The 21295-nt window shown below is 39.4% G+C and overlaps 2 protein-coding genes across 8 annotated transcripts in view; both read left to right on the top strand.

The window, feature by feature from the left end:
- Window positions 1-5209, top strand: part of cacna2d4a (calcium channel, voltage-dependent, alpha 2/delta subunit 4a) — an 89558-nt gene extending 84349 nt beyond the window's left edge. The window contains exons 36-40 of the mRNA XM_073480956.1: window positions 672-692; window positions 1192-1312; window positions 2324-2442; window positions 2970-3049; window positions 3504-5209. Coding sequence (XP_073337057.1) covers window positions 672-692; window positions 1192-1312; window positions 2324-2442; window positions 2970-3049; window positions 3504-3596 — 434 coding nt within the window. The 3' untranslated portion in view covers window positions 3597-5209. The remainder of the gene's footprint in view (window positions 1-671; window positions 693-1191; window positions 1313-2323; window positions 2443-2969; window positions 3050-3503) is intronic.
- A 1200-nt stretch (window positions 5210-6409) lies between these two features.
- cpsf6 (cleavage and polyadenylation specific factor 6) lies at window positions 6410-20377 on the top strand. 7 transcript variants are annotated; one of them, XM_073480297.1, is made up of 11 exons: window positions 6410-6505; window positions 8765-8974; window positions 9100-9203; window positions 9448-9593; window positions 9815-9988; window positions 11049-11156; window positions 12287-12785; window positions 12938-13053; window positions 13157-13310; window positions 13466-13664; window positions 19769-20377. In XM_073480297.1, exons 1-10 carry the CDS (start codon window positions 6446-6448, stop codon window positions 13650-13652), a joined length of 1758 nt encoding a protein of 585 aa, XP_073336398.1. In that variant the 5' UTR covers window positions 6410-6445; the 3' UTR covers window positions 13653-13664; window positions 19769-20377. The 7 variants fall into 7 exon arrangements, with proteins under 7 accessions (XP_073336398.1, XP_073336397.1, XP_073336396.1 ...); XM_073480296.1 differs by having other exon boundaries at window positions 8762-8974; XM_073480295.1 differs by having other exon boundaries at window positions 13406-13664; window positions 19769-19857.
- The last annotated feature ends 918 nt before the right edge of the window (window positions 20378-21295 follow it).

The following is a 21295-nucleotide window of genomic DNA, read 5'->3' as shown; positions in this document are numbered from 1 at the left end:
TAAATAAAAACAAGACGAGACAAAAATAAGATCTAAAAATAAAGCTATAAACACTATGCAGCTTTGACTTATACAGATAAGACCATGATGGATAATAGCACCCATAATTGTAATTTAAACATGGTGTGAAGCCTTATACTAAAATAGACCCTAAATTTTATGTTTACTCAAGTCCTGTACTTTTAGTACAACTCAGAGGTACTAACATTTTGGAGGCAAATATTGTACTTTTTATAACACTGTATATAAAGAATATGAAGAGATATGTATACAAACTGATATAAGTAAATAAATGAATTATATCATATATGATATGATATAAATATGTGATCATATACTGTATATAAAGGATAATTGCAGACTATACATATGAATAATATCAACCCTTCACTCACTCATACTCATTTAAAACCCATTACACTTTCATCATGTCATTCTGTGCAAAACATGTTACAGTAGTTCAATACCAGCTTATACCATGAGTTGTGTGTGTCATTGATCACCGGTCTGGAGGTCATTATGGAATAACAACATCCTGTCTCATCCTCTCACCTCTCATCTGCCTCTGTCTCTCCATTGATCACACATTCGCCCTCCTCATTACTCCACCTGTCAATCTACTCTTCCTCCTACTCCACATCATCATCATCATCACCATCCCCCCCATTCAGCCAAGCCATCTTTCAGCGTGTGTGAGTATCTGTCTTGTAGTGTTTTTGTAGGGAAGATCGGTGTTCTGAAAAGCTACCTTTTTAATTGCTTTTTGCGTGTGATGTAGTGTTTGTAGTATACTTCAAACAAAACCCATTTCGGTGTGTCTGATTATGTAAGAAGCTCTCAGTGGGAAAAGGGGCAACTGGCACGTTCTTCAAAACAAGAACTAAGCAAAGTCTTACACTGAAACGAATGTAATGCTGGGGAAGTCAGACAGGAAGCATAGCTCACATCCAGATGTCAAAGCCATTATTACCTGCACACACACACCAAATTCCCTTTTGCTTGGAGTTGACAAAAAGCTAGAGCACCTCTGGTCATGGTAGAAAGAGCAATAAATGGCCCAAGTGTGAAGCATTTAAATAGCACCCAGAGTTCTCCTATTACACTCTCTCAGCCTGTCACTCAACAACAAAACGTCACACACTTAATCTAATTCCTAACCTCAAGACATGACCCCGTCTATTCCTCTGTTAGCCTCAGCTCATAAGAAAAAAGGGGACATCCTGCAGCCGTGTGACACCGAGTACCCCAGCTTCGTCTACGAGCCGTCAGTCAAAGAGACCAACAGCATTATCAAGTGCGGACGCTGCCAAAAGTAAGCACACACTCATGCACACTTATGCACACACAAATCTGCACTGCAGTCCTCTCTAAGCCCCAGACCAGTCATATTAAATTGTCCTTCCAAAATCCATTTTCTACGGCTTTGCTCTGCTCTGCATACTGAGAGCTGCGTGTGTTTATACAAGAGTGTCAGGAAGAGGGAAATAAGTAGAAAGGAACGGAATTGGATCAGGGTGCGCGAGGTTAGAGAAAGACCGAGAAGCGTGTGGAGAGTGAGAGAGAGGCTGGAAAACTGAGAGGAAGTATTAAGAGAGGTAAAATGAAAAAGCAGAGAGATGGGGGAGAGAAGGTGACAGAAACAGAGATGGAAAAAACGGGGGGAGGTAAAAGGAGGGGGGAGAGGATAGGTGTGTGTGTTTGACAGAGAGAGAAGAAGCTGTGGTCCTGTGGTTACTTTATTATTTCAGCAGGTTTGTGATCATAGGTTGAGTGTGAACGCCCTCATGAGGCTAAGAGAGGTATAACGCAGCACAAAAAGCTTACAGGACCGCAAGATTCTTAGATTTCCAAATGTTAGGTCCACTTTATTATCCAGTACGACCAACTCAAATAAATCTTGGGAATTATTTTCATTTATTTTATTATTTTCATAGAAACAATCATTATTATTTGAGTTTTGAGGGTTTTTATCAATGTAACAGTCTGTGAATTAGATTAGATTATGATCCGTATCAGTGTAGGATTATACATTTGATGTGTATTTATTATTTTTTTCTTTCATTTTATATTTACAGTATATAGTGGTCATTTGATTTTTGGACCTGAATGTGACAAATTTAATATAAAAATTCTATAAAATACTGATTATTTAAAAATAAATCAGTCAAACAGGTCATCATGGACATTTAATCTGCCCTGGCTTGGTGTCCCCTACTGGACAAAGTATTAATATCATACATTACAAGAGAGGTTTTCTTTCTCTGTGCTTTTGTTTGTGTGCATATTTTCACACTTTTTCTATGCATGTGTTTGTGTGCGTCAGGATGTTTGTGGTGCAACAGATCCCAGAGAGCAACCTGTTGATGCTGGTGGTGCAGGCAGACTGCGACTGCTCCAGACAGTACCCACCCATCAACATGGAGCCCAAAGAAGTCAAATATATCCTTTGATATTCTGGTATTGATGGAGGATGTTAGTTTATCTATCCTTTATCTAATGATCGTTAGAGTTAGACTTAACATTTGCTCGATGTTAGTGGAAAGAAGAAAAGGTAGACCAGAGCTGTACTCTACATCTGTACCTTAAAAATATACTATAAGTAAGTGATCAAAATGTACCTATAAACATGATCAGTTTGCTGCCCTGTCTTTGTACTGCAGTGCTGTTGCTGCAAACTCCCTCTCTTTCTCTGCAGAGGGTGCGGACAGACCAACAAGCAGGATTCCATAATGTAGCAACAAGGACACAATCTCTTACCAGCTTCCCACCGTGAACGCTATAATTTTGTTTTGATTAAGCTCCTCGCCTTGAACCAAGCTGCCCCCTCTTACTCATATTCCTTGTGCCTGCTATGGTGTGTTTGTGAAATGTGTAATTTTCTGCCCCAAATGCTTGTATTAATATTTGAATGAGAATTCGAGAGAAACCTCTCCTGCTCAAGTTGTCGCTCCTTGACTGCGCTGCACATAATGCCTCGGTGAAGTGTGACAGGATGAGGTCACAGAAGATTCGCCGACGCCCCGAGTCCTGCCACGCCTACCACGCCCAGGTTAGCTTCTCATTGGTTGATTACCCATGAATCACCCTGGAGATGGTGTAAAGCAGCTTTGATCAAGCGTCTAAATTTTGATAAAACACACCTCGTTTCTTACTTACTTAGTGTCTTAATACACTACTGTGAACCAAATAGTATTTTCTAATTGGGTGATGTACTGTTGCTATCAGTCACAGCTTCTATATCTGCTATCATACTTTGCTTGGTTGCATAAAATGTATATGAAAAGGTTTAACAAAAAAAAGTACATGACTGCTTGCACCCAAAACGTCACACATGTAGGTAATAAATGTTCATGGGAGCATTATCTAGTGTGCGTAGTCTATTTATGTATTTTCCCCCTCTGCGTCTGTCCAGCGCCAAGTGTTTGACGTGCTTGGCTAAGCACGCTTTTATAAACTTTATGCTTCAACGCAATGTGAAATCACTTTCTCTTTTGTCCCTGTAGGAAAATGCCAATGACTGTGGAGGAGCGTCTGTTATATCTCTCTCAGCCTCCCTCTTCCTCACCTGTCTCTCCTTCTCTGCACTTGCTTCCTGATGATGGACGACTTGGCTGTTTCGCCCATTCTCATTTAAAAGAGGAGATTGGAATGAGTCAAGAGATGTGTTTGGATACTGGACACCTCAAGTGGATTTCTTTTTTAAACTAATACTGCACATTTTGCTCACGATAACCACAAACCTAGTCTCTCACGACTGACCTTGGATGTGGTGTTCGAGCATTTAAAACTGCAAAGAAATCAAGTTAATGGGCTGTTGTTGCCATGGAGACTTTTCCATAAGTTTCTTTCTCACACCACTTTGAATCTCAAAATGAAAAGGGACTAAAGAGATGCAGGTGGTAGCCAACGTGCACTGATGAAGGGGGATTATGAGTCACAAGATGCAACAAAAAAGTCCAGGGGGGAAAATATGTCTCTCATTTCCCATATCTCACTGAATTGTATATTGCAGACACACATGCATATTATATATGCAGCTGCAAGCATGCACATTGAATCCTCTGTCATGCTGAACGCTTCATCTACAGACTACACGCTTTTTTAAGCAATGAATGAGAGAAGGGAGAGAAGGGCTACAGCGATATATGGTAAACATTGTTGTGTAACATCAGTGTTGCTGCTAGAATGTTTTACAAGGTCGTTTGCAATATTAGTTTCTGTGAATCTTCTGCAAATCTGAAAGGGTGATGGCTCAGTGCCAAGAAAGTAATGGAATTATATATAAAATTCACATAAATATAAATATAAAGAAGATTTTTGAGTTTATACATGGATTACATCCCAAAAATGTTTGTTTCTGTGACATTATCTTTTAAAAAATGTCTGCCTTTCTGTCTTTATCAGCTGTGTCTTTCTGTGTGTTTGTGCATACTGTATTCAGTTATTTTTGTCCGTTTGATTGGAAATTGAAACATTCACAGGATGTAGATCTACAATCATTAATTCAAAATTTCTTTAGATAAGATTTTTTCAATCACAAAATGCAATTACATGGTACAATGTATTCCCCTACAAAGATACAGTTGTACCGAAACATAAATGTTACTGGAATTAAAACAAAAATTATGTTTTAAGATGACAGCGATGCATTTGCTGGAGACTGTTTGCATCTACTTTACTTAGGTCCCATTGCCATGTAGGTTGTTCTTATTACTCGCCATAAATAACAATTACATGTTATAAATTCATGATTAAAACAACAATAATGGAAGCACTCACTCTGGAAAACAAGATGTCGTATGAAAAAAAATGTTCAGTGTAATTTCATCTCATTTAGAAATGTCATATATGTAATTGCAATGTAAATTAACAGTGTAAATTAAATTGCATATAGGGTATTTTTGTATTTGCTTGTGTTTCATATTTTTAACTAAATCATTTCATTGTATTTTGGGCTGTGAGTGTTCCCGTAGCGTTTTTCTATTTTATCTCTGAATCACCTTACAAAGCATGTCTTTAAGTTACTGACTGATGACAAAATTGCCTGAGAATTTGCCTGTTTATGTAACTGTCTGATTTTGTTTGTGATTTCCAGTATACAGTATTCTGTATAATGTATGATTGACATGCGTCCACATTGTATGTTGGTTGACTGACGCCATGATTTGTACCGAGTCAATTAAACTGTCCATATGGTTTTTGTACTGTATTTGTTGTCTGTGTGTGATTGTCAGTGTAAATATAAAGATACTAACAGTAATACCAGGCTAAAACAGAGAATAGAAAAGGGAATTCGAAGAGACTATAGCATCTATTTTATAGAGAAATGGAACAAATCCCAATAACCTCTGACAACAAACCTATATTTTTCATAAATGTGTTTAACTAGAATTTCAACAATCAGTCAAGAGCTTTTATGCTCTCAGTAAAAACCTTTTGTTCACAAAGTGCTTGAAGTATTTGATATTGTTTGAAAATTTAATTCTGGTAACTGTCTGAAACATCACAGCCATCCACAAAGTCATTAAAAAAATATTTTGAAATATTTTGATTGATTATTAATGCATTGCTTTTATGTCCTTCAACTGAAAATATGAACAACGATGCAGCATCAGGATTGTTTGATTTGATTTTCAGATGCTGCAGTATAATATACAAATGACTCATCAAGCATATAGCATTATCCAGTAAAGTTTTTTATTGTCTGTATTCAGGGGTGCCAGCCTGTGGTGGCCCTGAAGTGCAAATAACAACGGCAAATAAGAAAACACAAGAGCAAACAGGAAAACACAACAACAAATCACAAAACACAACTGCAAATAGAAAATCACAACCGTAAATTTAAAAAAACATAATAAATCACACAAAACAACCGCAAATAGAAAAACCCAACAGTAAAACACAAAATCCTCATCACCTCTCTTCTGGGGGATTATAAAACAATACAACACATCCTATGATGATACTAAAACTACTCAGCTTTTCATTTGATATAATCCTCCCTATTTTTCCAATATGACGTCCGGGGTGTAGATTAGGGAAGCCCATTTTTGTCAGGAAAGGAAAGAACAGATAAAAAGTTAGGAGTTATTATTATTATTATTATTATTATTATTATTATTATTATATGTAAATGCATATGCCCTAGTCAAGTCTATATTATGAGAAACAGGAAACTTTTGAACAAATTATTATATCATCTTTATGGGACAAGTCCAGATTTGAAGTTATATAATTATATAATATATAATTAAAATATTTCCGGGCTATACTTGGCTCTTTATTAAACTATAATGACTAGAATAAACTACTTTGATTGTCAGGGTGTTTACATGATCTGCAGCAGCTGTTGTAGTTACTGAAGTCGACCAGCAGGGGCGCTAGTCTCCCCTCATTGTTTGTTGCTCTGCACCGCCAGGCGGAGAGAGCGACGGGCCAGAGGAAAATGGCGGACGGTGTGGATCACATCGACATCTACGCCGACGTAGAGGAGGAATTTAGAGAGGTATGAAATCCACACTCAGCACATTCAGAATAAGCGTGCTATTTTCTGCATATTTGTTAAATCTTTTGTCGCTATTATAATCGGAGAGTGGCCTGCTTTGCTTGTCAAACGAGCTTCCCTGACATACAGGCCGCCTCTCTCCATGCTGCCAACCTGCATCTTCAGCAAGTTATCGGCTCGAAAGGTTGCACCGAGTGAAGTCGTCGACGTTAAACACGGCGTATGCTGCATATAGTAAATTATATGCAATGTGCAGATGTGTATTATTTATTAGGGTCCATGCAAAAAGCCATCTTTTTCATTGTCCAGCAGTCATAGCTCAGGCCTCGGCCTGGCCCGTCTGTGGCGGGCTAGCAAGCCAAACAAACGCAGTTGCGTTAGCTAGCTAGCGTTAGCTGCTTTGCGAGTAATTATGTCGTAAGTTAACTTCTTGCGTAATTTTTGCTGCCAGTTTATGCACGCAAACTGTAGGTTGAAACGCAACTAATTGAATTGTTGTCAATGGTAAGACATGAAACGTTAATTATATGAATTGGAGACACATTTAGGGGATGTAACGTTAAGAATCGTTAGCATCGTGTAGCCTTGATGCTATATATGTTTTCATTCTCCACACACGCCCCTTTTCTTTACAGGCCGAAAAGTTTTATCAGTCTAATCTGGGGTGCAAATAATTTGTTGTTTGCAGGTTATTTAGAGAATACGATATGTCCACCAACATGGTAAAGAGACGACAGGCTCTTGCGTGTGTTATGATTAGCCATTGTGCGCTCTCAACATGCATCCATCTGCTCGTGTTTGGAGTTCACTGAAGTCGCACTTTTCACGTTTCATTAATGAGTTTTCTGATGGATAATTAAACCCGAGGCTGGCGTATTAGAGAGTTGCTCAGCTATGCTTGATGCTACCGATTAAAAATAAGTTAATGTTTGAAAGTCGGTTGAAGCTGCTCCTGAGTCTTTGACTGGTGCCTTTTTTATGCTCTACAAACACGACCTTATCAATAAGTTGGTGTACATGCACTCTACAATTTGCGAGTATCTGCTACACTATTAATTCTTTTACAAAATGACTGTTCTGCTTGGATTTAGTTACAGTCAGATTGCACTTCACTTGGTTAAATACACAGAAAATATTACTGAGGTGTTTACTTGCCCCGGGCAGTCAAAGAAATCTAAGATTACACTCCCTGAAATTTGACTCACAGTGTTTCTATTTAACAGCTTGACACCAAGTTTTCTACCAGCTTTAGGGTAGAGTGGATAGGATTGATCATTATGAGGATTTTTATAGAAGCATAGTGGCATGTGGCATAGACAGCAGAACCTGCATAACTAATTACTGATGAGAGGTCTCTACACGGAGGCTGGTCTGAGTCATAACTCAGTTCTAGTTTAGATAAACTAGCTAAACACAGGAGGGTAACAACCTGTGGCTATCACAGGGCATTTGCGAAGTAGCCACATGCTACTAGCTCTCTCCACCTACACCTGACAAATGCTGAATTGGTCAGTTTTAATAAAATTAAACCGTTTTGAAGGAACAGTTCACCCACAAATGAAAATATTCATGATCTACTCACCTTCATGCCAATGGAGAGTCGGGTGAAGTTTCGTAGTTTTCACAAAACATTCCTGGAGCAGCATAGTGTTGCAGCATTCTCCTAAACAGCTGAAGAGGATGGGGACCTGTTTTAAACGTTACAAAAATGAAAATAAACATTAACTGACTCTATATAGCCCGTCCGGCACAAGCAAAATTTTCCAGAAACACAAAGATTCCAAATTGATTTGAAAAGGCGATATCTACACCCTCAGTGCCTGGCCAAGCTTTTGCACCCACTTCAAGTGCGTGTCAATGCCTTTAGCTCAGCTGCTACAGTGAGGTTTCAGCTTTAAAAAGGGTGTAAATAAGGTCTTTTCAAATCAATGTTAAATCTCAGGGCGTCTGGAGACTTGGATTTAACAGGATAAGCTGTTTTATTTAATTTATTTTGTGTGTCTTAAAACAAATCCCCATTTACTTAAGTTACTCAGGAGAACGCTGCACTGTTTTGTATAAAGCTCCAAAAATGAATTTTCATTTTGAGGCCAACTGTTCCTTTAAAATCGTACACCAGACCAGCAAAACCAGACGCCTACCCAAGTTGTTGTTTAGCAACTTCCTCAGTCATCGATTAGGCGGTTATAATCAAAGTCTCAGAACTGCTCATAATGCGTCATACTTGTTTGACTGAAATGTTACTCTCATGCTTAGCAGGAAGCTGACTACCCAGTCCACGAGCAGATCGACCTGTATGACGACGTAATATCCCCATCAGCCAACAATGGTGATGCTCCAGAAGACCGTGACTACCTGGACACATTGCCTGCACCAGGTGGCTCAGAGGGAGGGAAGAGTGCCCCACCCAACGTTGTGTACACCTACACAGGCAAAAGGATTGCCCTGTACATAGGAAACCTCACATGGGTGGGTATCGGAGAATTCTGTGCCATGCCAACTGTAGACCTTTATCTGCAACTTTTAAAACATTACATTAATATCAAATTAGACAACTCAGTACAAATATAATGGTGCTGTCTTTTGTTATGCAGTGGACGACAGATGAGGACCTGACAGAAGCTATCCGGTCGATAGGCATCACAGATGTGCTGGAGATCAAGTTCTTTGAAAACAGAGCCAACGGCCAATCAAAAGGGTGAGTTCTTTATGATCAATTTGATACATGATTGGACTAAATCACAGCCTACAATGGGTTATGATAATTACTAATTGGTACATATTGATAGGAGCGAAGTTACTGTTATGGGTAATGGTGGAAATATTTTGTTTTAGCCAGTGTCAGTACAGTCAATTAAACACAAGGAATCAAAGTCACGAGACAATAAAACATTTTTTAATTGAGCACTAACTTTTGTATATCCTCTTCATTCATCTTGCAGGTTTGCACTTGTGTGTGTGGGCTCAGAGGCATCATCCAGGAAGTTAATGGAGCTGCTGTCAAAGAGGGAGCTCCATGGACAGAATCCCATCGTCACGCCATGCAACAAACAGTCGCTCAGCCAGTTTGAGATGCAGTCACGCAAAAGTAAGTAGGACGAGCGCACGCAATGCCTGGCATATTTGAAAATATACTCTGCGAGTGTTAATTTAACTTGCACACTTGTTGTGACGCATCAGTTAGTCTGCTGAAGATGCACTTGCACTACAGCAAAATGGACAACTTTAGAGGACTTTATGTACAGTCTTATGAACAAATGCACATTTATTATTTATAGCATATTAAATGGATTTACTCACATATAACAGGTACCCAGTCAGGCCAGATGTCTGGGGAAGGTAAAGCTGGTCCCCCTGGCGCCGGCCCTCGTGGAGGTTTCCCCATGGGTCGAGGCAGAGGCAGGTTCCCTGGACCACCTGGCCCCGGAGGAGATCGCTTCCCTGGGCCTGTCGGGCCTGGAGGGCCACCACCACACTTTCCTGGTTAGTTTGGTAACAAGTGTTTACACCAGTATGGTAGAGACAACGCTCCTATCAGTTAAAGATAAAGATATTATTTAAAAAGGGCATAAATCAGATGGAAGGGATAGTAAGTAGATTATATTAATTACAGTTTATGCTACAACAGGTCTAATTTTTACTAAACATATGCAATGAACATTGCAACACTGCAGTCAGCAGCTGACACTTGGTGTGTTGGTCGTGCCGTTCCACACAAGGTGAGTTCATGGCAGAAAAGAAAGAAAATCGCTGATAAACGAGCTGAATTCTGTTCTGCGTGTTCCATCACCTGCTCAGGTTTATGGGTTAGTGGATTCCTGATTAAGACCTGGTATTGTTATAAGAAGCCCTTTTTTATTTGATGTTTTCAGGCTTTTGTCATTCATGTGGGGATTTTTTTTTTCTACAATAATATAGCAGTGCAACAGATTGAAATAACCATCACGGTGTGACAAGTGCCTTGAAAACTGGAAGTGAGATTAATTGAAATTCTGCTTTCTGTCTGGCAGTGCTGCTCTGTTAGCACAGTCCAGGCTTTGCTACTACTCACACCCGCATGGACTCAAGACTCGTCTGTTGTAGTGTGTTGTTTCTTGTGAGGGAGCTTTCACCCATTAAATCTCCTGGCAGGGATGTGTTATTGCATGATTCCTTCCCCATCTGGTTTGTTCTTTCTTTGTCCCTCTTCACCTCCAGTTGAACAAATAATCCTTCCCTGGCTGCAGTTTTCTGCTGACTGACATTTCCAACACCATTCCCTGACAAGCAGCTTGCTCAGCTTTACTTGGCAAGCTACCAACTTTAAACTCCTCGCAAATCTTGGATTGGCCGCCTTACACATGTAGTGGGAGCGAGTGGAGTTGCCAGCTTTTCTCTTTTTTTTTTCCATTTTTATGTCTTTTTCCCGCCATCCCACCTTTTTCACATCTCTTCTTTCGCTTAGCGGCTGGTGCCCCATGCTGCTGGGCTGTAACAGGCCTTCAGTTAGGAGGAAAGTTTACGAAGGGAAGAGTTGTGATTGGTTTGCTTTCTTCCCCATTAGGCTCGGGGATGAGACCAGATCTGATTAGGCACCAAGATGGCCCTCTGATGGATATGAGTTTCAATCCCTTCCCGCCGGGGGGCAGGAACGGGAGCTGGCGCGGCAGAGGTGAAACACCTCGATTGATCTGATTGATTTGATCGATCACCTTTTTATCCTAACCCTCAGCTGTTTATTGGTAGTAGTTTTGCCATTAAAACTGTCTGGTTGAATGCCCCAAAAACAGCTGAGTTTCTCACCAAAGTAAATCCATTAATAGACAGTTTCCCACTAATGCTGTTGGCCCTACATGAGGCCAAAGTAAATATTTTTGTGTTCACATTAAAGCAAGTTAGAGATGTGATTTATTCTTTTGAGGTCAGTTGAGATCATAAATTCAAACAAAGTGTTTTTTAGAAAGAACATACTCTAGACTGAAGAGGCAGAAACACACAGCAAGTTTTTTGAAGGCCACCCTGCCTACTCAACCACATTCATACTGCCTCAAGCATATTACAATTTTTTACTTTTTAAATCTAGTCAGAATACGTACGGTACTTCTGAACCTCTTCATGTAATGCTTTAGGGATGTGTAAAGACTTGATGTCAAGGAAACATTTCCACTTTAGATTGTTTCTTCATGCAGTTGCGTGAGAGATTTTAAACTAAACGCATCCTCAAACTTCAAAACCTTGTAGTCCCTATTTGCCTGTCATGACATCTCATGAGTGGCCCTTGCATGGAATAATATATTTGCTTACTGCAATATTTACAGTATCTCAAATATATGAGTTTGCCATGCTAAACTCTTGGGGCTCACTCTGGCAGTGCACCCTCTCAGCAGGGGCCTCTGACATATATAAAAAAAAAAGTCTGCGATTGTATCTCATCATCCGTTCTGTTTCCTTTTGATGTCATTTGCAGCATTATTTTGTGGCCTTTTGTCATTTGTTCTTCCCAAACTATGGCTTGCTCTTCCTTATCTGTCTTTGTCATTGTCCCTGCTTTAAACTTCCTTGTTAGGTACCTAAAAAGGCATCTTCAAATGAAGGAAAACAGGGAAAATACAGGCAGCTCCTGGATGATAAAATCAGAGTTAGACCGACTGATAAATTGGCTGAGCCTGCCTGAGATATTGTGATTTCACCATTAAACTCAAAACAGTTTGGGAGAGCTCTACCTGCTTTAACATAGACAAATAGTTTTTGATCTTACTTTGTCTCATGCACTTCTGTTTTGTCATTTGTGCTGTCTTTTAGGTGGCATGCAGGGTCCCCCACGTCCCCCTCCAGGTCCACCTGGTCCCCCCGGCCCTCCGGGACCTCCACCTCCTGGCCAGGGCCTCCCCCCTCCCCTCGCTGGTCCTCCAAATCGTGGCGACAGGCCTCCTCCCCCTGTGCTCTTCCCTGGTCAGTTCGGCCAGCCTCCAATGGGTCCCCTGCCCCCAGGCCCCCCTCCTCCAGGTTACGGCCCTCCCCCAGGTCCCCCACCCCCTCAACAGGGCCCACCTCCCCCAGGACCCTTCCCTCCTCGTCCTCCAGGCCCCATTGGGCCCCCGATGGCTTTGGCTCCACCTCCACACATGCCAGGCCCCCCACCAGGTGGACCACCTCCGGCACCTCACGTCAATCCTGCGTTCTTTCCCCCACCCGGCAACAACAACATGCCCCCCAACGACAACCGAGGGCCCCCTGGACCAAACGACCCATACGGACGCCCGCCACCATATGAAAGAGGGGACTATGGTCCTGGAGGCCGGTAAGAATATGAGTGGTTGAGTTATAATAATAATTATAATAATTAATAATTATAAATGAATAATAAGCACACAAATTTATGTTCATTCCAGATACATTCTTGTAACTGACTTAACTCACACCGTGACCCTTGTTTGTTTATGTCTGTTCCAGGGAGATGGAGGCGTCACGGACACCTCTGAGCGAGGCAGAGTTTGAGGAGATCATGAACAGGAACAGAGCCATCTCCTCCAGCGCCATATCCAGAGCAGTGTCTGACGCCAGTGCAGGTAACATACATAGTAATACAGGATACATACTTGCAATGGGTGTGCTCAGAAGACCAAAACTGGTAGCCAATTAAAGCTTAATGCAACCTTGTGTTCTCTTTAGCTGACTATGGCAGCGCTATAGAGACCTTGGTGACAGCCATCAGTCTGATTAAACAGTCCAAAGTGTCAGCAGACGACCGCTGCAAGGTCCTCATCAGTTCCCTGCAGGACTGTCTCCACGGCATTGAGTCAAAGAGCTACGGATCCGCCTCCAGGTAAGACTTCAATACATTATAGTGAAGTAGCCATTTATTGTGAGATTGAAGCTATACTAAAAAGATGTTAACCAATTTGTATGATTGGATATTAGAACAGTATCTAAGACCTTTGAAACCCTGGAACACAGTCCAATGATGCCTGTCTCTGCCAGGCGAGAGCGTTCAAGGGAACGAGACCACAGCCGCTCCAGAGAAAAGAGCCGACGTCACAAGTCTCGCAGTCGCGACCGACATGAGGATTACTACCGAGAACGCAGCCGGGAAAGGGACCGCCATCGTGAGAGGGATCGCGACAGAGACCGTGAGAGAGAGAGGGAGAGAGAGTACCGACACCGCTAGACGTCAAGGGAGGTGGGTACAACTTTTCCTGTATTATTTTCTTCTGTCATAAGCTTTTATCTGTCTTCTTCATCACTACATTTGTCTTAGACCTGGAATGAGCCAGTCTGGTTCAGGCTCAAATAACCTAAACTACATGAAAGTGGAAGAAAATACCAATGTTGAGGTTGAAAAAGTCCTTTTGATTGCTCACTTTTTGCTTTGATCATTGTTAAAAATTCTGAAGGTCAAATGGTGTTAAACCAAATAAATTATGAAGAGTTTACAATATAGAATGACATAAACGTTAATTTAAATGTCGGTCTATTAATATGTGACAGAAGAGGTGAGCAAGGAAATGACTTTCAAAACTCAGTCCTTTGGTTTCAGGTAGGTGTAAGGTAAGTCTGCTTTCTTTAAAAAAAATCATAATGAACACTTGTGTTATTGTGTGTTTGGTCTTTCAGAGAATGTGTGCAATATGGACTTTATGTATTCACCTTGCTGCTTTCCACAGAGAGTTTTGTAAGAGTTGTATCTATGCTATGATTCTCCCCAAATCAGAAAATACACTGATAGTTACCGGAATTTCACTTTTTGGATTCATTGTTACTTTTTGGTCTACACGCCTCTGATGCTGGTAATTGCAAAATTTGTCAGCCACTTGTTGCTTTCAGCCAAAAAAAAGAAATCTAAATAAAACAATGAATTATCTTAAAGATAACATAAACATATGCATAGCAAGAAAACAGTCTTATTTGGCTGTGGTGGGTAAGGTTTTCTACTCTGTTTTCTGGCAGTTCAGAGACTCTGTAGATACACCTTTTGAAAAACATTGTTTTGGCTCATAAAATTTTGCTTTTACCAGCAACTATAGCTAGTGGGCCACAAAAAGATTTAAAAAAAATTCTGGCTTGAATATCAAGCTTCAGTACTTGGTTGCCATTTCATTCCATTTGAGTTAAACTGAAGTGTATTGTGACTGCTGAATTGGTTTGTCAGTTTGTTTGTAACAATAGTTCCTTGACTGATTGGCCTCATTGGTTTCAGATGTCAAAGTATTGCCCTATCATTTTACAGTACTTTTTGTGTGGCCTGTTTGTTCGGATTGGATTGTATTTTTAGAAAGAAAAAAATTACATTGTTCATCTTGTCAATAGTAGACACATCAACTCTTTGTAAATGTTGCATTCACAGTAATGTTGTATACATATTACATTTCGGTTTATAAGTTTAGTATATTTCACTGTCATGTTATGAGTACCATAATCAAAAAGTGTCTGATGATTTTTGGACACAAAATTTTGACAAAGTGATTGTGCCATTTTTGCATGTCAGTAATATTTTCTGACATTTTACTGTTGTCAAATTGAATGTTTTGCAGCCTCACTTTTGAAATATTGTACCTCAATTTAAGACATTGAGGTGAATGAAAAAATATACCTTTCCATATCATGTTCTGAGAACATAGATGTTAATGTTGATGCCCTTATTAGACATAATGTCACATAAGTCATGTTTTTAGGCAAAGGTCAAAGGAAAAAACACAATTTGATATTCTGCTTGGATTGAACAGTGCTTTTGAATGAAATTATTTGTTGACAATCAGAATTGCTGTCCGTTAAGGATCGAATCTTATTCATATTATTGGCGGAAATATAACATTTTAATTGGGAAATTGAAAGCTAGGATAAAAAATAAATGTTTTCATATCCCAAGGTTTTGCTCATTTAATTTTTTTTAGTTGAGTTGCCTGATTCAGTTAAATCATAATTTTATATAATACAATCATTCAATATAATATTGAACATATACAATACAAGAAAAGCCTTCATTTTAATGGTGATGCAATGCTAATTGTTACTGGTCATTGAGTGATGCATAGAAATTGACATTTAATATTTGGTTTTTGTGTGACTCTTGTATGTACTTTGAAATTATTTCTGTTCAGGCAGCAGTGTTGATTATGAAACTGTAATTCATCCTTTGTTGGCAAGAGATCATGCGAGTGTTGAGTTTTTTGGCTCATCGTATTATGTGGCGTGCTGGCTTTTTGGTTGTAAAGTCTTGGATGAGTTGTAGATGAATTTAACTCAAGCTTCTTGACACCAGCTAATATTGATGCCACATTTTCAATGGTGTGTTGTCCGAAATTATACGGGGTATACATTGTTAAGGCTAATTTCTGAGACACACTGGTGTTTTTCATGGATTCTAGGGGTTAGGGTTTCACCCATCATTTTGTAATCTTTGTTGGAAGATGCTGTCTTCCATTGCGTCACTTGCGTGTTGACCAACATGTTAACCTTTTTGTAAAGTTTTGGAACAGCAGTTGAAATATCTGGTTTGAGCGATGGTTTGTGTCGTGATGTTCTTTAATGCCAAAGCACTGAGATATCTGGTGTATTTTATAGAGCAGAGACTAACAGGTGAAATGGAGCCTTCAGCATCTCTTCACAGTTGCGCATCACCCCAAATAATATTTCTCTTTCAGACATAAACTTCATTCACAGTCTTAATTTAGTTGCATTCACAGCAGGACATACACTCTATACATTAGACACATTATTTCTATATACACTTTCTCATAAGTGTCCCAATTTCTCCAAACCTGAGAAATATTAACGGGGTGGTTCTGCTTGTGGGGTTGCTGAATTCTGAAAGCAGGCAAAACCTTAAACCCAAAAGAATGTAATTTAGAAACTGTCTCAGTAATCTGTCATGTGGTCATGTGTTATAGTGTAGAGTTGTGCTGCGTTTTTCATTAATCTAGTTGATCTAATCTCTGTTACACCCCCCTGTCCAACACTAGAGTTTTTACCGAAAGGAAAGTTTTTGTGTCCACCGGGAACCTCTTTACAAAAAATACGTTTTTCCTGTTAATTTTGGCAGCAAACGTATATTTTTTCACATTTCTTTATAGTTACGGTGTGTTCACACAGAAAGAGGGTGATGTTTTCACTTCAAAGATCCAGGACGCAAATTTGTGTCTATTTGTGCCAGTTGATGGAAAATTTGCATCATCACACAACATGAAAATATTGAACTGGAGCAAAAGTAAATTTTGCTTGTGTCAAGGGGATATGCAGAGTGTTGTGTAGGTAGTATTTGGGTCAAGCGGAGGGGCAGAGCAGCTGTTCGATCTGGGAAAAGAGACAGAACCAGTCTCTGGTGAGTGCTGAGTTGAGTCAGAGGCTGAACTAAATTTAAGCACGTAGACAAACCCTCTGTGTGTGCTGTTGCTCTCTAGCTTAGAGCTAGCGTACAGCAACAAAAAAAAGTGTTTTGGCAACTAATCTCTTGTGCGAGTAACACAAATACAGAAGTGATCCCACAGTAAATCTTGCTTCACTTTCTGTGTGAACACACCATTACAGCATATTTGTACCTCTTTTTTAGAATGTCAACAACTAAATGTAAAAACTAGCCCTGCATTTGTATCATAGCATTGTGACAGCAATGACTGCAGTCTCCTGACACATTTTGTTATCCGTTAGTTATGAGATCCCCAGTGGGCACAAGGCCTGATTACTTTTGGTAACATGTAGATGACAAAATGCAATTGTTGAGTATATTTTAAGATGTTTCTCGCAGTGTAAATGAAATGACTAAAGTTCAAAATCTGCCTTTGCAGTATTGAGAAATAAGCATATTGCTTTTATTCCTGATAGTGGTTCAGCTCTTTGTTGTTTCCAAAGATGTGCATTAACACTGTTTTATCTGTTCATATTGCCATGGGGGAATGTATACTGTTTGCACCAGGCTGAAATGACCTAATGCTATCACCTCAGTCTGTCTGTAGGTGTGTGTTTGTTCGGGATCACAGCCTTGATGTCCTTTTCAAACAAATACAGTATTTGCTCATGTTAAACCAGGGTCAAATAGTTTTCAGGTGAGCAATTAGTATTCATGCCCATTTAAATCTCAGGAAGGAAATTATACTTGTTATATGTAACATGGCCAAAGGGAAAGGTATAAAGTAGGAAAATTACAATTATTCTTAAAGGACCAGTGTGTAGAGTTTAGGAGGGATATTTTTTATATTCAACGAATCAGCTATGTAGTTGCCATAACAAGTCGAATTGCAAAAGTATAAATGTTCCACACCTTTTGCACTATTTTCAGAAATACTGGGCGCATTCTTCAAGCCTCTCTGTAGACATAATTGTTATTGACAAGGTGATATCCAAAAATGAATTTTTACATGGTAAGTATCACATCTCGGGCTGCAGATAAAGGTCTGAGGGGATTTCATGGACTGCTTGACCCTGGTTTGACTCCTATGGTACATTTTATAATGTGGCAAAAGATTTGTTAGTCTGATATATTGATGTAATGTGACCATTGATAAAAGTTCAGTCGTGCTCGTTCCCACTTGCACTTATGTTAAAGTCCCTTTTGAACATTTGACCACTGTGTTCTGTAAACAATTTTTTATTGTCGGCTGAACTGTATTTATCTGTAGCCATGCACCATGTAAAACAAAACAATTTTTACAGCAAAAACATGCTGATTTTCAATATGCATTTGAACCATGTAAAATCATCTGTACTTATATGACCTGCCTGTAAGTTAGGCATTTTTGGTGCAAGTATCGGTTCTAATTGTAAAGCAAAACAATGTGTCATTGAGGCTGAATAAATTTGATTGAAAATTGACAGGAATACCTAGCAAATTTGAAGTGTCTCTTGCAGAACTGTTGTCATTTCATCTGCTAAATTATCTGTTCAGAGGTGATTCGCCTTTGTTCAGTCTAATTGACCGTTCCTGCCGTCATTGATAAATTATAAAAGAGTTTGCCTTTCCATTTCCCTGTACTCTGCATACTGGACTTCCAATAGTGTGAAGTATAGATTAGAATAGTTTATTCACTGGCAGTATGTTTACTAGACTATAAAGAGGTATACTAAATTACATTGAAATTACATATTTCTGTTGTATGTTTACAAAAAAATCTCACTAGGTGGGTGTGGCTAAGTATCACCTGTTTTGCCTGAGTCAGATGCGTGCCTTTCTCTTCGTAGTTTTGTGTTTTTATCTACAGCTCTTTTTTGTCCTTTCTGTGTTTTACCCCTGTATTTGTTAATTTCCAGAAAAAATTGGTTGTGTCGCAACCAATCATGCACTGTTTCTATGGTATGTTTCACAGTGGGTTAAGTGTTCACTTTATAGTCTTTTAGCTCTGTACCTCGTGTCCAGAATTAAGGGTTATAAGGAAAATATGAATGACAAATGGAGGGTAAATTTAAAAGAAACCACTATTAGTGGTAGTTGCATTCTAGCAATGATATTGATAAGTTGATTTCAGGTGAGAATTACTGCGATGTTGTCTTCTTAAAAGCACAGTACAGCATGTAAAGTTTCATTTCAAAAACTATATTGGCCCAGTTTACCATCAATTTGCAAATCGCACAAAACAGTCATGACACTACAAAGTGCAGAACTGTTCTGGTTAAACCAGGTGCACATTATATGACGTTTTTTAGATATCAACATTTTCCCTAATTTTCATCCCAGAATATGTAATTCAGTGTACACAATTGTGTAACAAAAATGTCCAGCTTCACTGTCCAGCGTCTTTAAACATACATTTTCTATATTGATGTCAGTTGTTGTCTGTCAAAAGAGCTACATATAACATGCAAGCATTTATGAGTTTTCTTTACATGCATACAAACCGTTTCAAATATAACAGTGATATATTTAGGCATCGGCTCGACTGACTATTGTTATATTTTCTGATGAGTGTGTGTATACTCCGATAGATTTCCAAATGGCTTCTTTGATATTTCCTGTTCAAGTTTGCATGTTTCTGTCTGTGCTAGGGTTGGGGGCAATACACAATCAACAGAGCATTAAGACAATTAAACATACATTTTCTAACAGGAAAAAGTCTCTGAAAACAGTGTATATAAAATTTGCAGATATCCTTGATGACACAGCCCTTTTCTCATTAAAATGTTCAGTAAGTGGGTGGACCTGCCAACCTTGTGACTCAAAGTGATGGTGAATTGAACCCAGCCCTGGTGTGCACTATGTATGTGTAGTCTAGAGGTTTAATAGTGAGGGAGGGAGAAAGTGTTGACTATTGGGCTGCCTCGAAACCAAACTCCACCCTTCATTTTGACACCTTTCAGCTAACGAGGATCAAGGATGGATGGAAGGAAAAGGAGGACGAATTTCACTGCGCCACCACCACCTCCCAACCCTGCATGACCGGACAGGATTACAACCACCTCTTCCTCCTCCACCCCTCCATCTCTCCTCTCCTCTCCGTCTCCACCCATCCTTCTCTCTGTCTGTTCATCTTGTCTGCCTGACTAAGAGCAGTGGATGGAAGACCCTGACCTGTGTAAGGCTATGTTATCTAAACACCTATACTCATGGTAACTAAAGATGAAAGAAAAGAAACTTTCCAAACAGCTCTTTTATTTTTATGATGTTTTATTTGACATGAAGATGACTACATGTGATGCTTCTTTTCTTGCAAAGACACAAAATACTGCACACAATCCCAGACTAGAAGACACAAACATTACATCCTATTTGTTTTTTATTTTTCCTCGGCTCGCTGTACTGTGTACATTAAGTTTAGAGATCAGTTTTTATAGGGTGCATATGTGATGTTTTCTTCCCCACCCCTCCCTCTCATCCTCATTTATTCTTTTCATGGTTGGTATGTTTGTAAATGTTTCTCTGCTTTTGATTAAAACTAGATGGTGTTGTAATAAAAAATGTTAACTGAGGTACTCGATGCATTTGGTCAATTCCTCTACGCGTGTTGCTCATTTATATTAAATGTAAATTTTGGACTGCATACTGTTTTTCATATTGAATTTGTCTATATTTACATCCTTGTTTTTTAGCTGTATTAGAACCCTGTAATTTAGCCCCCACCCCCTTTTTTTGTTTTCTGTTATTTATTCTTCGAATGGATAGAACTTTTACAAGGTAAGACAAATTGGATGAATGTACTCGTTTGCAAATTGCATTGATCCATGGATAGAAGGCTTTGTAGATGTTGAACAAGTTGAAGGTCTACCTGTGCATGCAGCTCTTTGGACCACATACCAAAAAAACAATACTGTTTTCAAAGTGGTTTCTGTTTGTTGTGTGTATTTGCACTGAATAGCCATTCTCATGAACCACATTTTCATTTTGTTAATGCAAAATATATTCTTACATTTAGTAATCCAGGTTAATTTCGCTGCTCTTGTAGTTAGTTTACATGGACCTGGTGATTCTTCAAATATCAAATCCACTTGTTGCTCTTATGTTCCACACTTAATGTCTTTGTATATTCAGTGTTAAAGGTGTAATATGCAGGTTTTTAAAGAAGCAATGTATAGACTCGTACAAAAATAATCCCTCTCAATCATCACAAATTACCCTTTACAAGTGTTGGAGTGTCTGTATCTGCAGACCCTCACCCAGTCTTTATTTTCTCAGTATTTTGCCATGTGTGGGACATTTCTGAGAGTCATTCCTTTGTGTAGTCCCCAGCCAATAAAAGTGTGGGGTCGGGACTTTATGAAATTGTTGCCACTGGGTTACATCACTATCTCTCTCTCTGCTCTGGGTTAGTCAGAAAGAGCTGTGTGTGTTTGACCGAGGGTGGGGCCAAGCTACAGACAGGTAGAGCAAAGAGACGAACTGCAAACTTG

Source organism: Pagrus major, chromosome 14 (assembly GCF_040436345.1).
Source record: "Pagrus major chromosome 14, Pma_NU_1.0".
Taxonomy (NCBI): domain Eukaryota; kingdom Metazoa; phylum Chordata; class Actinopteri; order Spariformes; family Sparidae; genus Pagrus; species Pagrus major.
The sequence above is the reverse complement of the archived record's forward strand: the minus strand, read 5'-3'. Positions and strand labels throughout refer to the sequence as shown.

What these genes read in the sequence shown, in the direction of transcription:
- cpsf6 (XM_073480294.1), top strand. Translation starts at nt 6,446, where the DNA reads ATGGCGGACGGTGTGGATCACATCGACATCTACGCCGACGTAGAGGAG. An exon ending in GCCAACGGCCAATCAAAAGG is followed by an intron (nt 9,204 to 9,447) that starts GTGAGTTCTTTA and finishes TTCATCTTGCAG; the next exon opens with GTTTGCACTTGTGTGTGTGG. An exon ending in TGAGATGCAGTCACGCAAAA is followed by an intron (nt 9,594 to 9,814) that starts GTAAGTAGGACG and finishes CACATATAACAG; the next exon opens with GTACCCAGTCAGGCCAGATG.